Source organism: Malania oleifera, chromosome 10 (genome assembly GCF_029873635.1).
Source record: "Malania oleifera isolate guangnan ecotype guangnan chromosome 10, ASM2987363v1, whole genome shotgun sequence".
NCBI classification, from domain to species: Eukaryota; Viridiplantae; Streptophyta; class Magnoliopsida; order Santalales; family Ximeniaceae; genus Malania; species Malania oleifera.
The window spans coordinates 51,643,546-51,667,918 of record NC_080426.1 but is presented as its reverse complement, the minus strand read 5'-3'; the positions used below and the strand labels follow the sequence as shown (position 1 = coordinate 51,667,918).

The 24,373-nt window shown below is 35.2% G+C and overlaps 1 protein-coding gene across 3 annotated transcripts; it reads left to right on the top strand.

Annotated features, from left to right (window-relative positions):
• The first annotated feature begins 701 nt into the window (after nt 1-701).
• Nucleotides 702-16,222, top strand: LOC131166830 (ubiquitin-conjugating enzyme E2-17 kDa-like). 3 transcript variants are annotated; one of them, XM_058125420.1, is made up of 5 exons: nt 702-883; nt 971-1,042; nt 4,450-4,577; nt 15,018-15,122; nt 15,845-16,222. In XM_058125420.1, the coding sequence occupies exons 2-5, from the start codon at nt 973-975 to the stop codon at nt 15,986-15,988; spliced, it is 447 nt and encodes a 148-aa protein (XP_057981403.1). In that variant the 5' UTR covers nt 702-883; nt 971-972; the 3' UTR covers nt 15,989-16,222. The 3 variants fall into 3 exon arrangements, with proteins under 3 accessions (XP_057981403.1, XP_057981402.1, XP_057981401.1); XM_058125419.1 differs by having other exon boundaries at nt 964-1,042; XM_058125418.1 differs by having other exon boundaries at nt 817-1,042.
• The last annotated feature ends 8,151 nt before the right edge of the window (nt 16,223-24,373 follow it).

Genomic DNA, 24,373 nt, shown 5'->3' with positions numbered 1-24,373 from the left:
TTTCAAATTTTTTTTGTAGGAAAACTTATCTCACTTAAGCAACATAAACCCTCTTTACTAGGAATGATTAACTTGACATTTGTTGCATGTTAGATCCATATAAACGATGTTAATATAATACTATTAATTACACTGAACCAATTTTAAACTGGATAATCACACTAATCATGATCATAGTTATGCAATTTTTTTTTTATAAAAAATTGACCTTTTCTTCATTTTTAAAAAAAACATCAACAATAAGAAAATTTGAAAAATTTATTTAAGATCCTAGAATAAACATTAAGAACATTTTCTAAATTTTCATCCCCTCTATTACTTCAATCAATTACTAACAAATGTGAAATTATCTCATTTGACAATTATTTTGGATTGATATTTCAAATTCTTTAAATAGATTTTCCATCGATTTATTAAATTTTGAAAAGTATATAGCAATAAAAAAAATAATAAAAATAAATTTTTTTTGAGTCGAGATGCCAATAAATAAAATTATGTTGAAGGCAAACTTGCTTATTAGGCTAACCTGACCTACGGCAAGTGGGTTGATTTTTTTAAATTCTTAAAATACCTTCATAACCCAAAATTTTTTTTTTTTTTTTCATTTATTCTCTAAAAGGATATAATAATAAAAATAATAACTTTTTAATTTAAAAATAGCCCGAAATCCTTTTGGGGTAACGGTTAACCCGACCCACCACATGCGAGGCGAGGCCCGAACCGAACAGAACCACCAATCGCAGAGGTTGGCTGAGTGGCCGTCAAACCCGAGCCGCTCATGTAATAAAGAAAAAAAGGTCAATACATCCCCAAGCAACATCTCGCCGCGTTATCGGACCTGAAAAACTGGAAAAGGACAACTTTTGAATTTCTCACTTCTTAGGTATGGTGTTCTTTTAATTTGCTTCTATCATTTTTGCAATTTGTGTCTGTAATCGAGGACGATCTTGGTTTCGGAGCTAGGTTTCAGGCATGGCTTCGAAGCGGATCTTGAAGGAGCTGAAGGATCTCCAGAAGGATCCTCCTACATCCTGCAGTGCTGGTTTGATTTCTTCTGAAAAATCCACTATTTTTCTTCGTGGTTAGGTTGTTTGGTTTCGTGTTTCCCGCGCTGTGGCAGTTTCTTTTTGTGGATCTGTGTTTTCTTTCACTGTTTTCTTTCTTCTGGTGTTATAATGGCTAATTTTAGGTTAATATGGTTGGAGCTTGTTCTTTTGATTATTATTATTTGGTTTTGTATGCTCGTGGGTTTTTGTTTTGGTGCATTACGTTTAATTGTATTGCGTGGGCATCTGTGATACAATCTCCTGCACAGATATCATTTACGTACTATCCCAGAGTTGATGTCATGGTCAGAAGCACAAAACAGATTGCCTTCTTGTTGGAAATATTGCCTCATACAATACGTAGAACAGCATGACTAACTATTGCAGTTATACAAAAATTGGTGGCGAATAACATGTGCTTTGCAATCTATCTCTTTAAATGGTAACTTTTTAGGTGTGAATGAATATGACGATAGGATGTTATGAACTGTGGTGTTGGGGCTTCTTCTGGGATGGCGATTTGCTCTGGTGTTTGTTTCCCGGCCAACCAGTTTGGTTGGTCCAACTGGTTTGACTGGTCCAAGTCAACCAAGTCATTTTGGTGACATCAAAATTATATGTTTATTTCAAAAAATTCAGAAAAATGTTAAGAAAATACAAAAATAAACTACTAGATAAGCAAAAAAAACCCTCAACCAAGATGACATAAAGTATCTTTTCCAGTACCAAGCTTCCTGCATGTTTACATCCATTAAAGCAGCACTCTGCTATGAACAAATAGTTATAAGGAAATGGATATATTTTTTTCCTGTAGAATTGTAATGTAAAATGGATAATTTAGTAATTGAAATTAAATTAAAAAAATGTAACATATAGTATGCACTGCTCCCACGCCATGGGGGGTTAAAATGGATAATTTATTAATTGAAATCAAATAAAAACAAAAAAAATGTAACGTCTAGTATGCAGGTCTTCCACGCCATGGGAGATCTAGAGAGGACAACATGTACATAACCTTACTTCTATGCTTGGAGAGACTATGCTTATTTCTCATCTTCAGAAGCACACCATCAGAGACCTTGAATGCGAACAAATATATAACTCTAATTTAATTTTTCACATTGGAAATGGATAAAAATATTTCACTGAGAATTCTTCATTCATGATATTAGCGGTGGAAATATGAGGAGCCCAATTACTACCTTAGATGGCGATGCCTTAACAGTGGTAGCAGCCCAGTTGAGAGCAACAAGGACAGAGACTGTTGAGAGATTTAAGGGCTGGTGGAGTAATGGGTAATTCCCAGATGGCAAGAATGGAAAAAACCAATTAATAGTTTATATAAATATGTTGAATCTAGTTAGATACGATTTATTCAGTTTGGTTTTCTGGTTCAACTGGTCAAACTGGTGGATCTGGTCTGAGTTTGAAAATATTGCTTGTATATGAGAAGCATAATACATTGACTATGGTGTTTTGTTTAAGGCCTTAGTTCTTAAAGTACATTGCGTGTTTTCCTTTGTTTTAAGCACACTGAATTTATCTCTGAGATGTAATGCATGCTGGCATATTTTTCATCACATCCAAATAGGATCTCAAGACTCAAAGAGATTAATTTGAACTTTTCACTTGCATCTAAATTTGTATTTTTTTTTGGGGGAGTGGGGGGTTAGCTGGTTGGGTTTCAGTTAGAGAAAACCAGTCTGTTCGTTTGCATGTGTCTCATGAGCACTGTCCCAGGTTTTTAAGTCTGAAATAAATGTTGTCATGTTTAAGTTGAAACAGGTCCTTGTGCTTTTGTCTAGCATAATCTTGACTTGTGATTTGTTTGTATTCATGGGCCAATGTTGTTTGGCTTCCCTAATTGGTCGAGTTTTTGAGTTTGAGGGAACTAATAATAGCTTGTAAAGTTCTTTATTTTCAAAATTGAGTCTTTCAAACTCATCTCTCTCTCTCTCTCTTGCGGCCAGATGAGAAACGTGGAATGATGGATACCAGTCCTATTTTCATATTAACATAGCCTGTTCTTCAATGTGATATAGCAACTTGTTTGTCCTAATTCTTAACTAGAGGCACTGTTGGTGTCCATAACCCCTTTTTATTTCACAATGGTATCCTAGTGAACCATGACATTTAATTGGTCCATAACCCCTTGGCATTCTGTTGTTGCGTCACAATCATTTTCTCTAAGTTTGAATTCATCCTATGCTCAAAGCTATGCATTTGATCTTTTCAATATTTTAATTCTGCAGCATCACTTATAATGGGTTTGAACTAGTCCTCTGTGATCTTTTTTTCCTCTGCTGGTTGTTAGCTACTTAGCTTGACATGGATATGAGGGTTATTGGGTATGCTTATGAAAGGTTATCTACGGCTTGCCTCAAGTGTTTTCGTAACTTCAAAAGAGAAAAAGGGAAAGTGGAAAGTAATTGAGGAGCTTTTGCTTACTTCTAAAGCTAGGTTGGGTGCTTGCCTTGCTGGGGAAGCTCAAGGACATGTAGATAAGACTTCTGATGACGAGATGGAGGCTTCACTTGAGTTGTTTAGGTAATTGTAGGGTTCAATAGGAAGAACTACAGTTTTGATTGTGGTTGTTTGTGGAAGTCAATTCGAAGGCAGAAAGAAATTTTCAGGTATTTGGGACTTGATTGAGGCTTGGGGTATCGGGCATGAGGCTAAGTTTTATTTGGGTTTTCATTTAGTTGCTTGATGACTTGTGTTTAGTTTCATAAATCTGATTTGAGCTTGATGTGAAAAATAAAGAATGAGGATATTAAGTAGTTGACTTTGGGGATATTTATGGTTTTCAACTGGGTTAGGTTTTGACTTTTGCGTATTGAGGCCCAAAGATTTTAACTTGGATGAAAATTGGGTTTGTAGCAAATTGGGGTTTGTATTGGATTGAGGTCTGGGTGGGTAGGTGATAGTGTATACACATCCATGACGAGTAAAAACCCTTCCTTCAAAATAAAATAAAATGAAAATATTAAGAATTTTTTAAACATTTCCTAATAAAATATATGACTCAGTGAATGGACCCTCCCTCCACATTGGAGATGGTTTTTGGGCAGCATCATTTTTTCTCCGGTTATATAACACTTGATTCTTAAAAGATTATTGTTTGTTTATTATCTTCTGCAGGGTTTTCTATTATGCTCCCAAAAGGTCTAATCCTTTATATTGTTGTAAAAGAAAAGGATTATTTGTTTTTATTATTGATAAGTTTTCTAAAATAACATTGCCCTGCAATAATTGTACTGTGATTTTGGTTACCTAAGAAGTGTTTTATGCAAACATATTTTGAATACGAGCCTTACTTCCTAAATATGCTGTGAATAAAGTTTGAGATGTCATCATCGTTATTTTTTGTTATTTGTTATTTGTTTTTCCCTTTTTGTTTTAGGCCCCGTTGCTGAAGACATGTTTCATTGGCAAGCAACAATAATGGGTCCTCCGGATAGTCCTTATGCAGGGGGGGTCTTTTTAGTTACTATTCATTTTCCTCCCGATTACCCATTTAAACCACCTAAGGTATGTGCAAAAAGAAAAATTGGTTCTAATTTTAATTGGAAGCTTTTGATTCTGTTACTTGTGTATTACATCCTTTTGATTCAACGGAATATACTTTTTTTTTTTTTTTTCCTTTTTTTCTGCTTTCCTTTATTTTAATGTGTGGATAAGCAACCTTAGAAGATGGACTCCTACCTGGGTGATTAAGTTATTGAAAATTCTGCACAAGCTAGAGGTGTTAGAAAACCTTACCCTTATATTCTTCTTCTTTATTTTTGTAAACTTTACTTAGGATAGCAGGAATTAGCTACATCACAAGGAAAAAATTGTAATGGCTTCATGGTATTTCACAATTGAAAATATTGGAAATCTATATATAACCGCACAAGCTTTAAAGTCTCATTAGGTAGGGTTGGCTACATGAATATTCTTTTGACATTTTTGCAGAATCTGGGGCAATATCCTTAGAAAATTGAAGTGCCGTCAAACCCTTATTCACTATCTCAGTCTAAGTTATTCTAGGTCTATCACTCACCCTCCTACACTAACAACAAGCATCACCCCTCACACCGATGTATTATTTGGTCTATATTGCAAGTGCTGATCCCATCTTATTCACCCGTCTCTTATCATATCGTTTGCAGGTGCTATTTCTATCTTACAACAAATGGATTTATTGTTTAATTTATCTTGTAGAGCTTACGCATCCATCTTAGCATTCTCATTTCTACAATCTTTACTTTGTGGATACGTTGTTTCTAAGTTGTTGAACTTTTCTTTTAGTTTTAATAATATTCTACTATCCCACCACATGCCCGAAACACTTCTCTATTTAATTCAAGATGCTTTAACTCTATGTAGTGCATCTTCTTCAATTTTTTCTAAGACTTGCATAATAGATCTAAGGCATCGAAATCTAAGAATTTCTTGGTTATCTAGTTTAATATTTTCTCTACTACCCTCCTAGATTTAGAGTGACTAAAATCATTTGATATATTTTGTATTTTTTTCCTGAATTTAATAGCTTAAAACTTGTATATTCTAAAGCTTCTCCCCATAATCCCAACTTAGATTCTATTCCACCTCCACTTTCATCTAACATGACAATATAATTTGCAAACTGCTAGATTCTTCAATATATTTCTTATTTAATTTTGTGTTCAGTTGATAGTTATCTTTGTTGAAGTTGCTACGGTACTCTTTCATAGATTACAAGATAGCATTATTAACATTTACACTAGGCACTAATTTTTTTTTTTCCTCATTTTAAATGAGCTAGTCATCCATCAGTCCTGGGTACATAAAATATGAGGTTGACACTACTAGTTTAATGGAATGTTTCGTTCTAAATGACTATTGTATTATTTTATTTTATTTTATTTGGATTTGTTTGGTTTGATAGTTGACAGTATAGTGTTTATCAATAGGCTTCTTTGGCCATGAAAGTTATGTTAATCCAAATTTCATGTCTAAAAGAGCTGTTTTGAGCCTTCCTACTGATAATTGTTAGTGAATTTTTTTCTTGAACAGTTGGTATTATGACTTGTACATGGTAGACACTTGCACAATTCTCGATTTTCTTGACAGGGTGATTTTTCTTGTTTCTATTTTGTACACCCTTTGGTGCCCTTAATGACTTCAGTCTTTGTACATAAAAAAAAATATTAGCTAATTTGAGAAGTGTTTTTTGAATTTTAAGTTAATTAACCTGAGGTATAACTTAGCTCCCTTGACCTTTGAAACTGGGCAGGCGTGAGCCTTTCATCTCGCGCACTCCTAAGTGATAGAAGAAAGGAATTCATACTGGATGCATGTCAATTGGACCCTCCAAAATACTTTAAACCTGCGTCCTACAAGCATCCACATTATTGATCCAACAAAGTTTTATGTCTGGAGTCAGCTATCTAATGCAATCCTCATCCTTTATCTGCGGTTGGGTTGATTATTGTGTGTATTACAATCCTTTCTTGGCTTAATTTATGATGTTAACAAAACAAATTTAATGTGTGCACTCTCTGTTATCCATAAATATCTTCTGTTCATTCATATGAAGTTCACCTAATCTAGTGAATGCTAATTTTTATTATTTTAGGTAGAGAAATTTATCGCCTATCTTTTCTAGGCAGAACATATTTAATTAATAGAATGAAATAAAAGAAACCGTTGAATTTGAAAGAGCTTGTATTGTTGTGAGACATATTACACTGGTTAGAGAGGCATGCTTCATTTTTTTGTGTTTTCCTCATATGTCAAAGTAGTGAATTGGGTAGGCATTTAGCCGAAGTATTCCTCCCGCTTTCAAAGCGAGGTAGACAAAACATCCTTGTATGGTTTTGCTTCTTTGTTTGTTTGGCATAATTTTAGTTTCTTTCCTTATTTGGAGTTTCTTTTATTCTTTTTGAATGGTAGATGCTAAACATTTTTTAATTTTTTTTGTAGAGTAATATCCCATTAGATCTTGTTCAAATTGGTGTTCTATGCATAGCATTGTAAGATTCTACCAACCACATAAGTATAAGAAATGCATTTAAATGTTATGCTTTCATAAATTTCAATATTATAGACCTAGAAACTCGCTAATAAGTGTTTAAAACTTAGAAAATCACAACTAATGTCGCTCAGATGGTAGAAACCTCACCCAATGAAGAGATAAAGGTTAAAATTATTGCATTCCTAACTCAATTAGGAGTTAAATTTAGTTTATATTAAGTTTGTAAGGAGTTGAATTTAGGTTTGATGCGTAGTATTCTAGGCATGAGAGACATTATTTTTAATACTATTGCACTTCTTGTGTTATTCCATTGATCATTTCTTGGCTCATTCTATATTGTTTTGCTTCACTTCCCCTAGTGTTGTTTTCTTACTCAAGCTTCCTTTGGTACGATTTGTCTGTTTGATTCTCCTTTAGTAGTTATTTATGCTCTTATAAAAAGCTGCATAACTAGCTGAATCACGGTAGTCAATTTTTCATCTAAGGCCAATTTTCTATGGTTAAAGCCTTAGGGTGCATTTGGTTTGGTGGCTGTGGCTTATAGGGCCGGACTGAATTGGACTATACTAAATTGGATTGGCTAAGGTTGCTATCCTATCCCATCTTTAAATTAGGACACTTATTGAAAAGGCTAATAATTTAAATGACTAAAATAGCCTTTACCAAAAAGATATATTAAAATTAAAATTTTCTCCACATTGAATATTACAGCAATAAAGTTGAAGATTCTTAGTCCCTCGGTTGAACCGGTCTCCAACCGGTACAAACAAACCGCACCCTCCAGATATAAAAACAATGACTATTTTGACGATGGAAAAGATCTTCTTCATGCCCAAATCCCAATCCCATCTCCCTCTACAGTTCTCCCCTTTAGCTCCATTTTTTTCATCCCATATTCGCTCTCCAATCCATATGCTCAATCTTCTTTTTTATCCTCATTCTATCTCAGATCGCAAACCTATTTCTACTTAGTGGGTTTTCTTTTTCTTTTCTTCTCTACCACCTAATTTCAAATCCTAGTCTATGTTTCAATCATGGGCTTTCAAGCTTTCTTCTTCCATAAGAAGGAATCCAATTCGTTGGCCAATGCCACCCTGGTTGGATCGAGATCCGATTCTGCTAGTTTGAGATCCTGTATTTGAAGAGCTCGAGCTGATGTTCAAGAGATTTAACATGAATGGAGACGGAAAGATCTCGTTTTTGGAGTTGGGATAGGTTATGGGGAGTTTGGGCCATCCGTTGACGGAGGAAGAGCTTCCCTAGATGATCGTTGAGTTTGAAATGGACGGTGGCAGGTACATTGATCTGGACGAGTTCATCAAATTGAACATGATGATTTCCACGAAGCCTAGAAAATCTGAAGGGCACGTACTCGGTGTACGACATCGATGGCAACATGTCAATATCAGTGGAGTAGTTGCAGGAGGTCATGAGGAGTCTTGGAGATAACTGCTTGTTTGTCAAGTGCCAGAAGATGACAGAGGCACTGATTGTAACAGTGATGGCGTGATTGAGGGTCATCCATTTGGTTCCTTCTTTGGTTGGCTGGAGCAAGCTGGTGGGAGGGGACTGGCCTGCCTTGTCCTAGATAAAGGGGCTAAGCTCTATCTTCTTAGCCAGTCCTGTACCACCATTGCATTGCGCCAAACATAGGCTAGGATTTGTTAGCCTAGGCTAGCCCCTGAATCAAACAACACCCTAAAGGTCCTTCTGGACCATTGTTTTGCAAATATGGTTATCCAGTGTTCTTAGAGGTATTTTGTAGCCACAATGTTGGTGATATGGTGGTCAAGTAGTCAATATTGTTGAGAATTGGCAAGGCCCTTTAGAGCATAAAATGCTTTGAAGGGGACAATGCCATTCAAATGGTGCAAATGAACCAAATATTCCAAAGAAGCATGGACACTAGCCCACATTAACCAAATAATAGCTGAACAACTTAAATAGGGGTCCACCACTGCAACTAATGGCATAAGTCTCATATAGGAGCTTAAGTGGGTCTAACCATTGAATGTTCTGAAATCAACTCTGTCCTACATCAAATTTGGTATGGGAGCAGAATTTGATTACCTACAATATTGTCCTGTTGTAGTCATCAACTGATATAGCATGTCCCAAATGTTACTGTGATTTTGAAAACTCGAGCCAAATTTGAACCACACCTGGTGGAAATTGTTGCTGGCACCAAAGTTGCAAACCAGATGACAGTGTTGATTCACATCACATGCACAGCGCTTCTGGGTTGCTTCGATCAAACTATCAAAGCTAAATGTAACTCAAAAAAATCAAGAGACAGACCAGGTAGCTCTGTTCATCATCAGTGCCCTTTTGGTTCTTGCACATCAGATGGAGACGCTACCACCATTGAAGGCAGAAACCTCCAGTCAGCTCAAACCAAGAAATAGAAATTTGTTGCCGTCTGACTGGCCAAATGTGCACACTTGGCAGTGGAAAATTTCTTAGCCGCAGCCCGTTCAAGTTCTCTTTTACAGCGTTTTTTGTCACACCACCAAAATCACCACCACCATCACCACTGTAGGATCTGTCATCCTTCAGAGAATTTTTTAAGGGTAATTGCTTGCGGTGCATGTGCTCCCACACTGATTATCATTCTTTTTTCATTTTCTTGTGCTATTTTGTCCCAGATGTGAGACAAGCAGACATAAGTTATTGACTATTTCTTGTGATATTTTGACATGAACTGTGAGTTATTGAACTGTCAGTGCAAATTTCAGAATTCTGATAAGAGTTTGGTTCTGCTTGAACTGAAATCAACATTCTGGTGCTATGGTTTTGTGTTTTACTGCCAGATTCAATATATTTTTTTTAAGATAAAAAATGAAAGTGCAAAAAATTGGATGCAATGCTTGAGAAATTGTAGGAACAACTGGGAGTGGTTGCAAGGCAGTCTTAAGGGTGCTTGGTGAGATTACATGAATGTAGCTAAGTACTTGCACTCCCACAAGAATTGTTTTTGTGTATCTGATCTAACTGGCTTGTGTGTGAATTTGCATTGGTATTTGTGCTCATTGTATTTGCTCTTGCCAGGAAACAAATGAGTTATTTTGACAAAATGTGGTTCTCGAGTAGATTTCAAGTCTTGAATGATGACCAAATCAATGCTTCCTTTTTTATTTTGATGTTATTTAGGCCCTCACTCTTTCTTAGATTGGTTGGTTGATGACATAGAGAATTAATTTAATTGGTATGTTACCATTGGGGCATCTACTACGCTAAATCAAAACTTCTTGGTTTGGTAAAAAAGCGATATTGGTAAAAGGTTGAAAGGGACAAACACACAGAGCCATCTGTTACATCTTGGTCATAAAGAAGTCTTGCATTCTTTTAGGGAACAATTAGTTGACCCGTGGTGCAACCTTATTCAATTGTCTTGAACTGTCACTGATTTTTCCCTTATAAGTAACAATTAGTTGATCAGTTGACCAGTTGTGCAACTGCATACAATTGTCTTTTGGTGTCACTGATTATTACCTTGAATGAGAATTCCTCGTGTTAGTGTATTGTTTATGAGGATCCTAGACCAGTTGTTATGCTTGAAAAAGGTTGAGAAATGAACTTGGAGGTCAACTTTTTTTTTTTAGCTCCCCAAAACATAAAATATCCTACCATATTCCTTAGTCACTGCCAGTTGTACTGAGTCCCATCCCATTGAAATGATTTTTCATCCACTCATTGAATACGTACCTCCATTAACCCCTTCTTGTATTCCTTGAATTCTGTAACTAAATCTAGTGAAACTTTTCCCATGATTCTTGAATACGGATTGAATGCATATTTGCTTGAGTTGCCATTAGATTTTATACTAAAATAATTTGCTTGTTTGGAGGACTCTTTGCTTTCCAAGAGGACGTTTAATCCTTTTATGTTGCTTGCAGTTGGAGGATTTTTTTGCTACATCCCTATGGTGACTGAGGATGCAGTTGTGCTCATACTGCCTTTTGATTTTGTTGCCTGTTTGACTGTATTCTTGCTTATCGAGTTGCTATTGCTTGCCCATTTTAGAACTCGAGGCTGACTTTTCTCCAACTGGAACTTGATGGAGGACCACCCATGCAGAGTTTTAGGCACAAATATTATAGCTATAGATTTAGAAATTGGATTTGTATTTTGGATTGAAAAATATGGTTAAGCTAGAAGTTTTAGTTGCTTAGGGTTATTTTGGTTATTTAGGTCTTTAGTGTTGTTTTTGTTATTAATGAGGGTGGGCCTTGAATGTGTTACGCTCAAACCAAAAAGCCACAGGTATGGTCATGGAAATAACTCCAATTATGGGGTCACAGGCTGTGTACATCATGTCCTTAAACTGGGGTTTGGCGTGAGAGCTCTGCATTGGATGTCGTGTTTAGGTTTTTTTTTTTTCCTTTTGAATTTTTTATTTTTATGCTTTTACTTTTAATGTGAGGTGTATAAGTGCTCTATGTATGTTATTGCACAGTTAGTCTTGCAAATTGATTTAAATTAGGAATCTTACCCTCAGTTCTCTCCCTCCTCTCTATGTTCAACTTTTCTCCCCCTTCCTTGTCCATCCTAATTTTCCTCTTTTTTCTTCTTCACTTGTCTTATTCTTTTTTCTCCTTCAACTCTTTTCTTCTTCTTCTTCTTGGTTGTGGAGCTGACTTGTGTGAACTCGTGGAGAGCACTGAGCTAGGGTTTACATAGTGTGCGGAAGGTTTTCATAGGTCTCAGTCGATTAGGCTTGGTCTTCAATAGTGGTGGTGGGGTATTGATGGTTTGTACTGGTAGTTTCTGTTATTGTATGCTTTGATCCGGTTGAACGGGGTTTTGGTTTGATCGTTTGGGTTTTCAACTAAAGGTGTGGTGGAGTTAGGTAACTGAAGGCAAATTGAGGTTTCCATGTGAGGATGATTAGGGCTTGCGAGACTTTGTGTAGGAATTTTTCTCTTCCTGCTTCTACTTCTCCTTGTGGCAGCATTGATTTATGTATTTATTCTTTTATTCTTCTGCTTGTGTAAAGAATGAACAGTGGAGGGGAATGGTTGGTTTGTGGCAGTGCAGATGGCAAATGTGGCACCACTAGGTGATTTAAGTTGAAATGCGAGCTTAAAAGTTTGAGTTAAAGCTGGCAAAACACACAGACAACTCTGTCAAATACTAATAGTTGTGATGATTTAAGTTAAGGTTGGGATCTTTGTCCAAACACCCGTTCAGCCTTGTCAAATCTGAGTCTCTGCTCTGATATCATGCATCACCTTGATGTGGGATGAAGCATCCAATGCAAATTCAATACCAATTCAAAGCTCCCCAAAACTAATGCATCGAAGGCCTTTTGTAGGTTTACAATACTTGGAAAATAAGAAAACATAATTTGAAAGCTAAATAAATTCAAATACTGATTTCCCAAATATAGTAACTAACTTGAAATGAAAAATATTACCCAAAAAAAATATCTTAAGTAAATGAAACAAAAATGCAATAAATTTGTATAGTAAATTCTTGATTGTGTGCTGCATCAGTTGATTAGTCATATTTTTTTGCATTGCTATCCAAAGTAAAAAAAAGGTTTTCATCATATTTTTCGAAAGACTAAGTTCATCTGGATACTTCAAGCATACCTCTTATTTGAAAGTTGCATCTCCTGGCATCTTTTCCCCTTATGGCCATTCCTAAACTAATAAAGCATCGCATGATTGTATCCTGAATAGTAGCAACAACAACAATAAATGAAGCCTTAAGTTCCACTAGCTGAGGTTTGGCTACATGAATTCTTTTTTGCCAATTTACATGATTTGGGCAATCCATTCCCTACAATTTGAGGGCTGTTAAATCTTTATTCACCATCTCATTCCAAGTTATTTTAAATCTTCCAATACCCCTTTTTTTGCCACTAACATTAACTATCACTCCTTATGGGTGCACCATTTCGCATATGTTGCTGGTGCCCAGACCATCTCAACTACCCCTCCCTTATCTTCTATGATTGTTATGCCTAACTTTTCATGAATGTGTTAATTTTTTAATTTATCTTTTAATGTTGTACCACTCATCTATCTTAGCATTCTTATTTTGGTGACTTCTTGGGTGTGTTTTTTCTCAAATTGTCCAATATTCTGATCCATATAACACAGCTAGTCTTATGGCATCCTATAAAACTTTCCTTCTTTGTTTTGAGGGTATTCTATGATCACATAACACACCCAAATCACTTCTTTGTTTTACCTTTGTATTACATCCTCAGTTTCTCCTTCCAACTTGCATAATAAATCTAATTGGAATCTATTTGTGCTATTAATATGTTAACCATCAAGTTTAGTATTTTCTCCAATATTCCTCATACTATGACTAAAATTACATTTCATATATTCTGCCTTATTTCTACTTATTTTAAAACTTCTGGATTCTAAATCTTCTCTCTATAATTCTAATTTTGGTTTTATGCTAATCCTTGTTTCATCAGCCGTAACAATATTATCTGCAAACAACATACACCATGGAACCTCATTGAATAATCCTAGTAAGTTCGTCACTATTGCAAAAAAGATAAGGGCTCAATGCAGATATTGTGATTGAAAATTCGCTACACTCTCCACTTCTAGTCGTAAAGCAAGTCACTGTCTATCATACATGTCCATAACGACATCACTATACCTACTTCATATTCCCTTTTTTTTTTTTCCCTAGAAATTACCATGGAACTTCCCTAGGTACCCTTTCATGGGCTTTCTCTAAGACAATAAAAACTATGTGCAAGTACCACTTCTTTTTTCTTAACTTTTTCATTAGTCTTCTTAAAAAATATGTAGCTTCTATGATTAATCTCCCAAGCATAAAACCAGACTAATTTTTGAAACCCTTGTTTCTTATCTTAGTCTTTGTTCAATTATCCTTTTCCAGATTTTCATTGTTTCATTAAAACAAAATTATCTTTATTTTACATCTTGTTTGACAAAGTCAATTCTCTCCACTCTTCATGTATACCTTGTCTTCTGTTGATTGGTATGTATGTATATTCAGGTGGAGCTTTATTTTCCTATTGACATTCTTAATGCTGTAAACTCAAAACTTAACACAGCCAATAGTCAGTGACCCTTTATTGCCATCTGCCACTATGAGAACCTCACGGTTTAAGGCATTGGCCTCTTTCTTGGAATAATTATTGGTAAAATAGAGATGCCCCTCATTAATTTCTATTGTCCCTTTCATAAGGGAGGGTCAGATTTTATGCAAGATTGGGAATGGATGGATTTTGCTTGCTTGACTCAAAAGTGAGATTTTTAGGTGAGACAAGTTTAGGTGGCGTGACATACCATCATTTGTTAAACTTAATTTGAGGACTTGCAATGTTGTAATTGTTTTTGATATTTTCTTTTAGCTCACCCATTGGTTTGTGTTACACTTGACACTTCATTTTAGGACTTGCAATGTCTTGATTATTGAGAAATGAACTTTGTTATTTTTCTTTGAACTTCCCATCTCTTATGCAGCTTGTGTTATTTTTCATTTTGGGACTTCCAATGTCTTGATTGTTGAGAAACGAACTTACAGCTTGCTTGGTTTGCAGGAATAGCTATTCATTAGAATAAGATTGAATATAGTCTAAATTTTAGGAATGAGGGGAATAGTTATTTCTCAAGAATCTCTAATTATTTCATTTAACATATAATAAGAAAGGAATAGACATCCCCATGATGAAATTTGCAAATAGTTATTCCTTATCTATTTCTTCTTGTGGACTCATAAAATATTTCAAATTGTTATTTATTTTATAGTAACAATATAATTTCTTGTATAACTAATTGTAACTAACCTATTAAGTAATCTATTCCTAGGAATAGACATTCTGCAAACCAAATGTAGCCGTAATTTCTTTTAACTTGCCATCTCCTGTGCGTTTTGTGTTACACTTCATTTTAGGAATTGCAGTGTCTTGATTGTTGAGAAATGAAGTTTGATAATCTTCGAACTTGCCATCTCTCTCTCTCTCTCTGCAGGTTGCATTCAGGACGAAGGTTTTCCACCCAAATATTAACAGCAATGGTAGTATTTGCCTCGACATCTTAAAAGAGCAGTGGAGCCCTGCCCTGACTATATCCAAGGTTCTGGTTTTTTTGAACCCTTTGAATATTTTACCTATTTAAAGCTTGGGGTTTAGTTTTGCCCATAATTCAAAATACATTATGGGCATGGGAAGTATGGAGTCTGGACATCAATTTTGAAAACTGTAAAAACAGATATTTTTATTCCGAATAAAAAATCATCCTGTGGGTAACTGGTTTTTTGAAATGATACAGTCCAACAGTCATAGGTGATGGTACCCGTTGGTGGTTATTAAGTCTGGGCGCTAGGCGCGGTGGTAGGATAATTTGCTTACGTGGAGCAATCTATGGCACACACAATAAGGGCCTCAGTATATATTTTCAGATTGAATTTTGGATTTAGTGTTCCTGATTATTGGATTAGTGTTCCTGATTATGTTTACTTTTAATAGATTATTTTTTGGAGAATGTCTGGCACTTTTATAGAGGCAAAAAACAATAATGTTTAAAAGAGGGTGAAAGTAGATAGTTTATAGACTTGGTCATTTGGGATTTATTTTTCCTGATTGTTGGCAACTTTGAGTGGGAATTTACCCTGCTTGGTACCACTGGAACGGAACGAATTGGGAGTGGAATGAAACATGATGAATATTTAAATTATTGACCAATCCAATTCATTCCATTCCATTCCATTTTTTCATTGCTTTTCAGTTTCCACACTCTGCACTTTCATCAATGCTGTTTTTTAAGTGGTTGGGAAGGGTCCTTGTTTCCATTTCCAGGTGTTGCTGTCTATATGTTCTTTGTTGACGGATCCGAACCCTGATGATCCCCTGGTGCCTGAGATTGCTCACATGTACAAGACAGACAGAGCCAAGTATGAGACGACTGCCAGAAGCTGGACTCAAAAGTATGCAATGGGCTAGTGTGCTTTACAAAGAAAACTCTGGGGGACCTGGTCCTCTCCATCAATGTATAAATGAAGTGTGATTGCCCTCTTTTCTTCTGTAATGGAAAAATAAAAGGATTATGTTCAAATATTATCCGTCATAAAACAGAGACCATGATTTAGATTGGTCGTATGGAAATTGGTGTTTGAGACAATTCTAAATGTTTTCATAAACATCTTCAAATAACAACAATAGCTGTTCGTTCGTTTATTTTTTCAACAGTCATATTATGTGGAATTAGGTATGTCTTGCTGGCAAAGGATTTTCTCCTTGACAAAGGCTGCAGAGGACTGTTAAAATCACTCCCAATAGATGCATGGAGAATAGTTCTGTGCAGCTTCTCTCAGGGAGAGAAACCTAGGCCACGACCCGGATAGCTATATGGGATGTGCATAGGGGCTTATTTTGTTCTGCACTTCGATGTGTAAGATTGGGTAAATGATGTTTCTATAAGAAGTTAAAAGAGTAACAAGAGGGAAATGATTTGACCAGAATTTTATATTTGAAGGAAAAAGGAAAAAGAATGATTTTGACACTGGGAAAAAAAGAGTGTAGGTTGGCTTCCAAGTGTAGGTTGAGAGAATGCCGTAGATAAACTAGAACAACTTTGCATGTAGGAGAAGCCCCTTGGCTTCCAATGAATGAAAGCCTGGATCTAAATGTAGTACTAGCATATGTAATACAATATGCTGTGGAAGCTTTCCAACTTTCATTCAAACATGAACACAGTTGCCTATAGGAGCCCTCAACTTTTATTGAGTGTGGATCTAGGTCTTAATGTTATGATACCTTATTATCCCGAGGGGAAATTGATGCAGATGTATGTAAATAATGAAGTGTGAAGAGGCTGGTGGGGAAAGATGATTGATGTTGCAATGTGCATGTTAAGAAATTAATGCAAGTCTGAAACTTGTAATTCTTTATATCAAACCATACTCACAGTGCAATTCATTTTTTACACTAACCTATCTGTTTTAGAAAAGACCTACATTATAATTTGTATGAACTTAGATAAAATAAAATATAAAATATTTTATTTTTGAATTTTATCTAAATCCATTCAAATTCAAGATCCAAAATCTATGCTCTCAAATGCAATGTAAATAATTCATTGAATGTCCATTTAATCTCTTTTTAAGGCTAGCTTTGATGCCATTTTCCACATCCCAAGACTAGAGGGGTGACCAATCATACCTCAAGTAAGAGTAACCAATAGGGGTATGGCTATTTAATACTTATTGAGAATTTTTCTATATTTGATATTGTCTCGATCTACAAAAATTGTTATTTTGCTCTTTCAAAGAAAATCTCAATTGGAATCAAGCTCAAAAGTTCAATTCACAAGAAAAACCAATATGCACAAACCAAGTTTTCATGTTTACAAAACATCATGATCTCACATGACAAACAAACATTACATTAGACACAAGATACATATAAATCCTATGCGTATCATTTGATAAAGTTTGATTCCACCATTGTATTCTCAATATGTGAAACTCCTTTTCTTACTTCCATTTCTTTTGGTGCTTGCAAAATAGTAGGAAAATTTTAGCTACACTAGCTCAAGAAGTTCCTTACATTATCAATTATTTTGAAAATAGTTTGTCAATATATAGATAACATACAATTAATATTCATTTTCGCCATGTTTCAAAGCAGAACACTAGCAGAACAACCCAAGCATAAGTGAATCAAAGAAAATATTGTTCCACACATCTAGTTTATCTTTTTATGTTATCACATTTTTCCCCAAATGGCCAATAAACTATTGAATAATTGGGTAAAATGGAAGACCTAATTAGAATGATAGGTCCCTCCTCCTATTTATAATATGTCAAAGTACATACGAATGACCATAATATCCTTACTAACTCTCACTTGTTTACATAATACTAACATAATACTCCCCCTCAAATTGGAGCATATATATCATATGCTCCTAGGTTGTTACAAATGAATTTAATATGAGCAACGCCAAGGCTTTAGTAAATAAATCAGCAAGCTGCAAATTAGGCTTCATATGAATGGTGGTAATGAGCTTCAATACAAGTTTCTCGTGAACAGAGTGGCAATCAACTTCAATGTATTTTGTCTGCTAGAAGATGAGTTGGAGGCAATATGAATGGCAGATTGATTATCACACTTTAGCTCTATAATCTAAGAATATAGAAAACCCAATTCTTCCAACATGCTTTTCAGCTAAATAAGTTCATGCATAGTGTGATTCATGACCCTATACTCTGACTTAACACTTGCCTCGATCATTGTAGTTTGTTTTTCACTCCTCCAAGAAACCATCTTTTTGCTAACAAAGATACAATACTTAGTTGTGGAATCTTTTGTTAAAAGATGACTCGGCCCAATTTGCATAAGTATATACTTGATATGAGTTTCGACCTTGGTTATGATATATAAGACCTCTCCTAGGTGCACCTTTGAGATATCTCAAGATTTGAATTATTGCATCATAGTGACACTTGTTTTCAGAGAATCAAGAAATCGACTCACGACATTTATTGTGAAAGATATATCCAACCAAGTGACCATGAAGTAATTCATGTTTCCAAAAAGTCTCCAATATTGTCTTTGGCCAGGCAATTGATCACCTATATCTAATACTAGCTTACTGTTAGGGTCCATAGGTGTGTGAACAAGTTTGGTTTCCAGTAGTCCAGTCTCATCTAAAAGATCAAGAACATACTTCCTCTATGACAAGATGGTTCTTGTATGAGATATCAATAATTTTATACCCAAGAAGTACTTAAATGGTCCCAAATTCTTTATTTGAAACTTAGTTTGCAGGAAATGCTTTAGGTACTGGATACCTTGATCATCATCCCCAATAATCACAATACCATCCATATACATAATAAGCAGAATCCTTCCAAATGGACTATGATGAGAAAATATTAAATGACCTCTTGCACATCCTCAAAGGCCAAACTTAAGTACTATAACACTAAATTGATCAAACCATACCCTAAGAGATTCCTTTAAACCATATAATAACTTCTTGAGCTTAGACACTAAGCCTGACTCCCCCTGAGCAACAAACTCAGGTGTTTGCTTCAAGTAGACCTCCTCTTGGAGATCACCATATAGGAAAACATTCTTCCTGACTAATTGGTGGAGAAGCCAGTGACAGGTGGTGAAGGAGATTAATAAATGTACAAAGGCAAGTTTGGCGGTAGTAGAAAACATGCCTGAATAGTCCAAGCCATGCATCTAAGTATGTCGTTTTGCAACAAAGCATGATTTCAATTGAGCCATGGAACCATCTGAATTGACCTTCATAGTGTACACCCAAAAACAACTAACCACAGACTTATCAAGAGGAAAAAGTACTAACTCCTAAGTATCATAATCCTATAGTGCATTCATCTCTTCTATCAATGGATTCTCTATCTAGAATGAGATATAGCTTTAGAAATAGACTTTGGAAAAGCCATAGAAGAAAAGTACTAAACAAATAGTGGTACAAGGGTGACAAGAAATCATAACAATCAAAATTAGAGATCAGTTGTTGGTTACAAGTGCATTTACCTTTTTGAATAGTAATTAAAGGATCAACAATTTGGGGAAGAGGATCATTTGATGAGGGAATTGGAGGTGTATAAGTGGAAGCTGGTGGAGGCTCTCCTATCTTGATTTGCCGTGTGTACACTTGCAAATTGAGACGATCCAAGTAATGAGAAGGATTTAAAATGAAAGAAGATATAGGAAGATTGAACGAAGAAAATAGTTTAGAATAATAAGGGTTGGGTAAAGGAATGGCCTTCTCAAGGTCAATAGAACTCAATGAATCATAATGGTATGGTGTTGACTATAAAAAGGAGACATTAGTAGAGAGAAAGAATCAATTTAAAGTGAGTTTATAACATTGATATCCTTTTTAAGTATGAAAATATCTCAGAAAAATACATTTAATAGAACGAGGATCAAATTTATCCCTTCCTAGATTTAATTGATGAACGAAGGATAGACAACCGAGTATACGAGAAAAGGGAATACAAGGAATACATAAGGAAGATGCTTGAAAGAGCAAGTGGTAAGCACAACATCACTCCATAAAACTTTGGGGACATTCATTTGATACAATAGGGTTTGAGTAACTTAATAAATATGTTTCTTTTTTCACTCTGCAACTCCATTTTGTTGTGGAGTATATGCACAAGATGACTAATGGATCATGCTAGAGTTAGTTAAATAAGTATTGAATTGAGTACTAAAGTACTCCTTAGCATTATCACTATGAAATAGCCATGATGGCATGTCAAGCGTCTTTATTTGAGAACAGAAGGCACAAAAGATATTAAACAACTCAGAATGATCTTTCATTAAATACATCAAAGTCATTTTAAAGTAGTCATCGAAAAATGTAACAAAGTATTGAAACCCAAACTTTGAGGTGACACAACTAGGACCCTAGAAATCAAAATGGACTAACATAAAAGGGCTAATGACTCTTTTGTTGATTTGGGAGGCAAAGGGAACATTATGATGCTTTCTTAATTGACAAGAGTCATAGTCAAGGTTAGACATGGAACTCAAAGTTTTAACTTGTCCAATGATGGATGATCGAGGCAAAAATGGATTTGATGTGGTGTGGCGGTGACACTATAGGAAAAATGAGAAGAGAGTGACTCAAAGCAGCAAAGTCCACCAGATTCATGTTTTATGCCATTCGTTTTCCTTGTCTTTGGACCCCAAACAAGAATAAAATCAAGAAAGAATGTTACATAGTAATTTGGTGAGTTTGTAATTTTACTGACAAACATGAGTTTAAAGTAGGCCTGGCAAAACGGGTCATAACCTGTCGGGTCACCTGGACCCACCCGTTTAAAACGAGTTCGGGTTTAAAAAAGTTAACCCATTTAATAATTGGGCGGGTCATGGGTCAATCTCGAGATGGTCTTGAAAAATGATTTGTATATTGGGGTGAGACACTTCTTAGTAAGGCAAATTAAGTTAATATCAGTGTGTGGTCAACATGAGTTTTAGTGCATGCAAAAATATCCAATTCTTCATTTAACCAAAGTACTAGTTATACATTATACACACTTTGCACAGTTGAAAATACCCTTTTCAGTTACACCATATAAACCAGTTCAATAATTAGAGATACCATTTACATAAATTAGCATATATTTATAAAAGACACTCCCTGGGACTAACACACCATTTACTTCTTCCATGGCGTAGTTGTGCGGCCTAAAAGCTGGACTTATGCCTTGGGGGATCAATCTAGACATAGTCAAAGTAACCATCTGCAAGTGCGTTTGCAGGCATCCACAACCCTGTTGCAGGTCCGATTGCCTTACCCCTTCCTGGTCTGAACTCTAGGGAAGGTATTTCATCCTTACGCAGGCCAATAGGATGAAACCACCCTACACTTCCACTACAGTGTGGGCGAGCATGACCAAATAGCAGTTCCCTAACAATGGTACCGTACTCACCATACAACTGGTCATCAAGGTTCTTAGATGATATCATGCAATTTAAATAATAAAAAATGTAGTATAACTCATTTCATATAAAACCTGCCATTTAATAAAACCGGTATATAGCCACCATATAAAATCCTAGCCCTCAACCGTCAATTAGAATTTGGCCCTCAGCCGTCATATAAAACTTGGCCCTTAGCCGTCAAATAAAACCCGACCCTCGGCCGTCAAATAAAACCCAATATTTTGCAAAGATAGTTCTAGTATGTTTCATAAACAATTTAGTATTTTTCAGAACCATACCTAAATTCAGTTATACCATAACCTATACACATTATTCACCTGCCACACGATTTCAATATTTGAACATAGTCCAATAGTCAACTAAGAAAACGCAGTATATTTGGTTTGTAAGGTAAAATCAAACTTTCCACCGTTCATTTTATTCAAAATACCGTATAATATATCCTATATTTATAAAATCCATTTTGAATGGTTGGTTTTCAAAATAACCTTTGAATTCATAAGTATACATCTATATATATGATGCAGTTTAATCGGTTCAAATTTAATAAAAACCTGACTTAACTTAATCCCCTTATCTATTCCTGAAAAATAGACCGCTAACATTTCGAAAATCCAAAACCCTAACTTTTCGATCCGCCGTCGAAAACAAACTAGTAAGCCGAGAAAGGAGAGGAAAGTGATCGGAGAGTGATCACGGGATCCGGGTGAGCCTACGGGAGAGAGAGAGCCACGAGAGAGTAAGAGTAGAGAGAGAGTCCAAAACCTAATTTTAGAGAGAGAGAAAGAGAGAGAGAGAGAGAAAGGAATTTTGTGTTTATGAATAAATATGTCTAGCTTAGCCCTTAAGTAAGTAGACCCGTAGGAAAACCATCGATGGTTTTCCCTACCTTAACAAAACCATCGAAGATTTGGCAGTTGAGCTCCTCAGTTGATTGAAATCGTCAATGGTTTTTTCCCAGCTCAATGAAGCCGTTGACGGTTTGGGTCCTATCAAACCAATTTCCTTCTTTTTCCTTTCGTTTCCTTTATTTCTCTCTTCCTTATTTATTTTCTTTTATTTTTTGGGTTCGAGTTCCTACATACCGGTAATATAAGTTCGATCATTTCTTTTAAAACTTGTCAATACAAGTCAAACAATTTCAAAATCAACTATTTTTATTTACTTTATTATCTATCACCATCACCATCATCATGGGGTTTTCTTTATTTTTACTGCGTTTTCAAAAAAATAAGGTGGCAACTCCGTTTTTAATTGTTTTTTTATCCTCTTTTCATCAAAACTCTCTCTCTCATTTGGAGACCGTCATTCCCTCTTCATTAGCACCCCGAAAAAAATCCGATGTCGACAATATATTCATATCATTTTATACCAAAAAGTTTATTGCCCTTGAGCCATTGCCAAGGCCCTTAATCATCCCCTAAAGTGGCTAAACTTGAACAATAAATATGAGTATCACATGAAAGTACCTCACCACTCCATTGAGAATTGTTGCCACTTGTAGAAAATCCAAGTCCTTAGAAAATGTAGATTTTTTTTTAAAAAGAATTAGTGAATTAGCTCATGTGTTTACATTTGCCATGATACCACTATGGTGATTGTTTACAGATTTTCTAAGATGACATACTTTGTCTTTGTAATTGGATTGTTGAAGCCTTTACATCATTAAGGTTCTTTCACATTGTCTTTGTTCTAGTATGCTGCTCACCATTGGGACGGTTATATTGAGGTTGTTAAATCTGTGAAGATATGAATTCCTGTATTGTTGGTAAGAGTTAGGGTTAGTGGGCCATTATTTTATTTTTTATTAAATTTAATTGTTGATTAACGGTTAACTAATGGAAGGTTTATTTTGTCAATAAAATTAAATCTTCAGGGATTTTTTTGACATTTTCAAAAACTGAAGGGAGGAGTGATTTTAAAAAAAATCTTTTAAAAAACTAAAATTTTATTTGATTAGATTTTCATATTAGATTAAAATTTGTCAAGTCAGCCAAAATTTTGAGCACATATAAAACATTTAATAAATGTCTAAAATTTGATATGATTAGACTATCTAATCTAACAAGTTTTTTTATTCACATAATTCCACGTCACTAATGAGTTAATGAATTTTTCACGTTTACATGATTATCTTATCTTCACTCTAATTGATTTTTCAGTTTGAAGAGAATAATAGTGATTGCTACTCTTCTTGCATTTACTCCTTGTAGGGCAATTAGGTCAACTTACCAAATTTCCTTTACACAATTATTGGAATGTGTGGTATTTCCTTTAATTGGAGTTAGTTTTGTAATTTTTAGTCTTTACCTTAATATTATTTTGGAGAGCTTATAAATGAAAACTCGTGTTGGAATTGGTGTATTCCCAAAAGGAGGGTGAATTAGGTATTTAAAATTTTCTGCTTAGGTTCAATTTAAATCCACAAACAGTATTTCTCAACCTATAGTCTATCTATGCAAATAACAATTGCCCAATAAGAATTGAATTGAGCAGATATGTAAAACAATTAAAACAATCTCAGTATTTTACAATCATTCACAATAATACAAATATAAGCATATAAGTGCAAAAGTTAAATTGCGAGGAAAAAAGAGAACGATACACGATATGTTATTGGGGTTCGACAATTGTGCCTACGTCCTCACTTCTATCTCGCAAGACCAAGGATTCCACTAATGCTCGCTTGCGAGTGGAGCGACACCGGTTACAACATCCTCTCCTTATTGGACGAGGAAAACTTCAGGTCACATTCACAGGCCTGACCCTAACCTTTACAACTTGATTCTTACGGACTAGATCAACACCTCCTTAGGCCATGTCTGGAATACAAAAATGAATATAAAATTTGCGTACAATTCAAATACTTCTCAACTAAGCAAATATGTA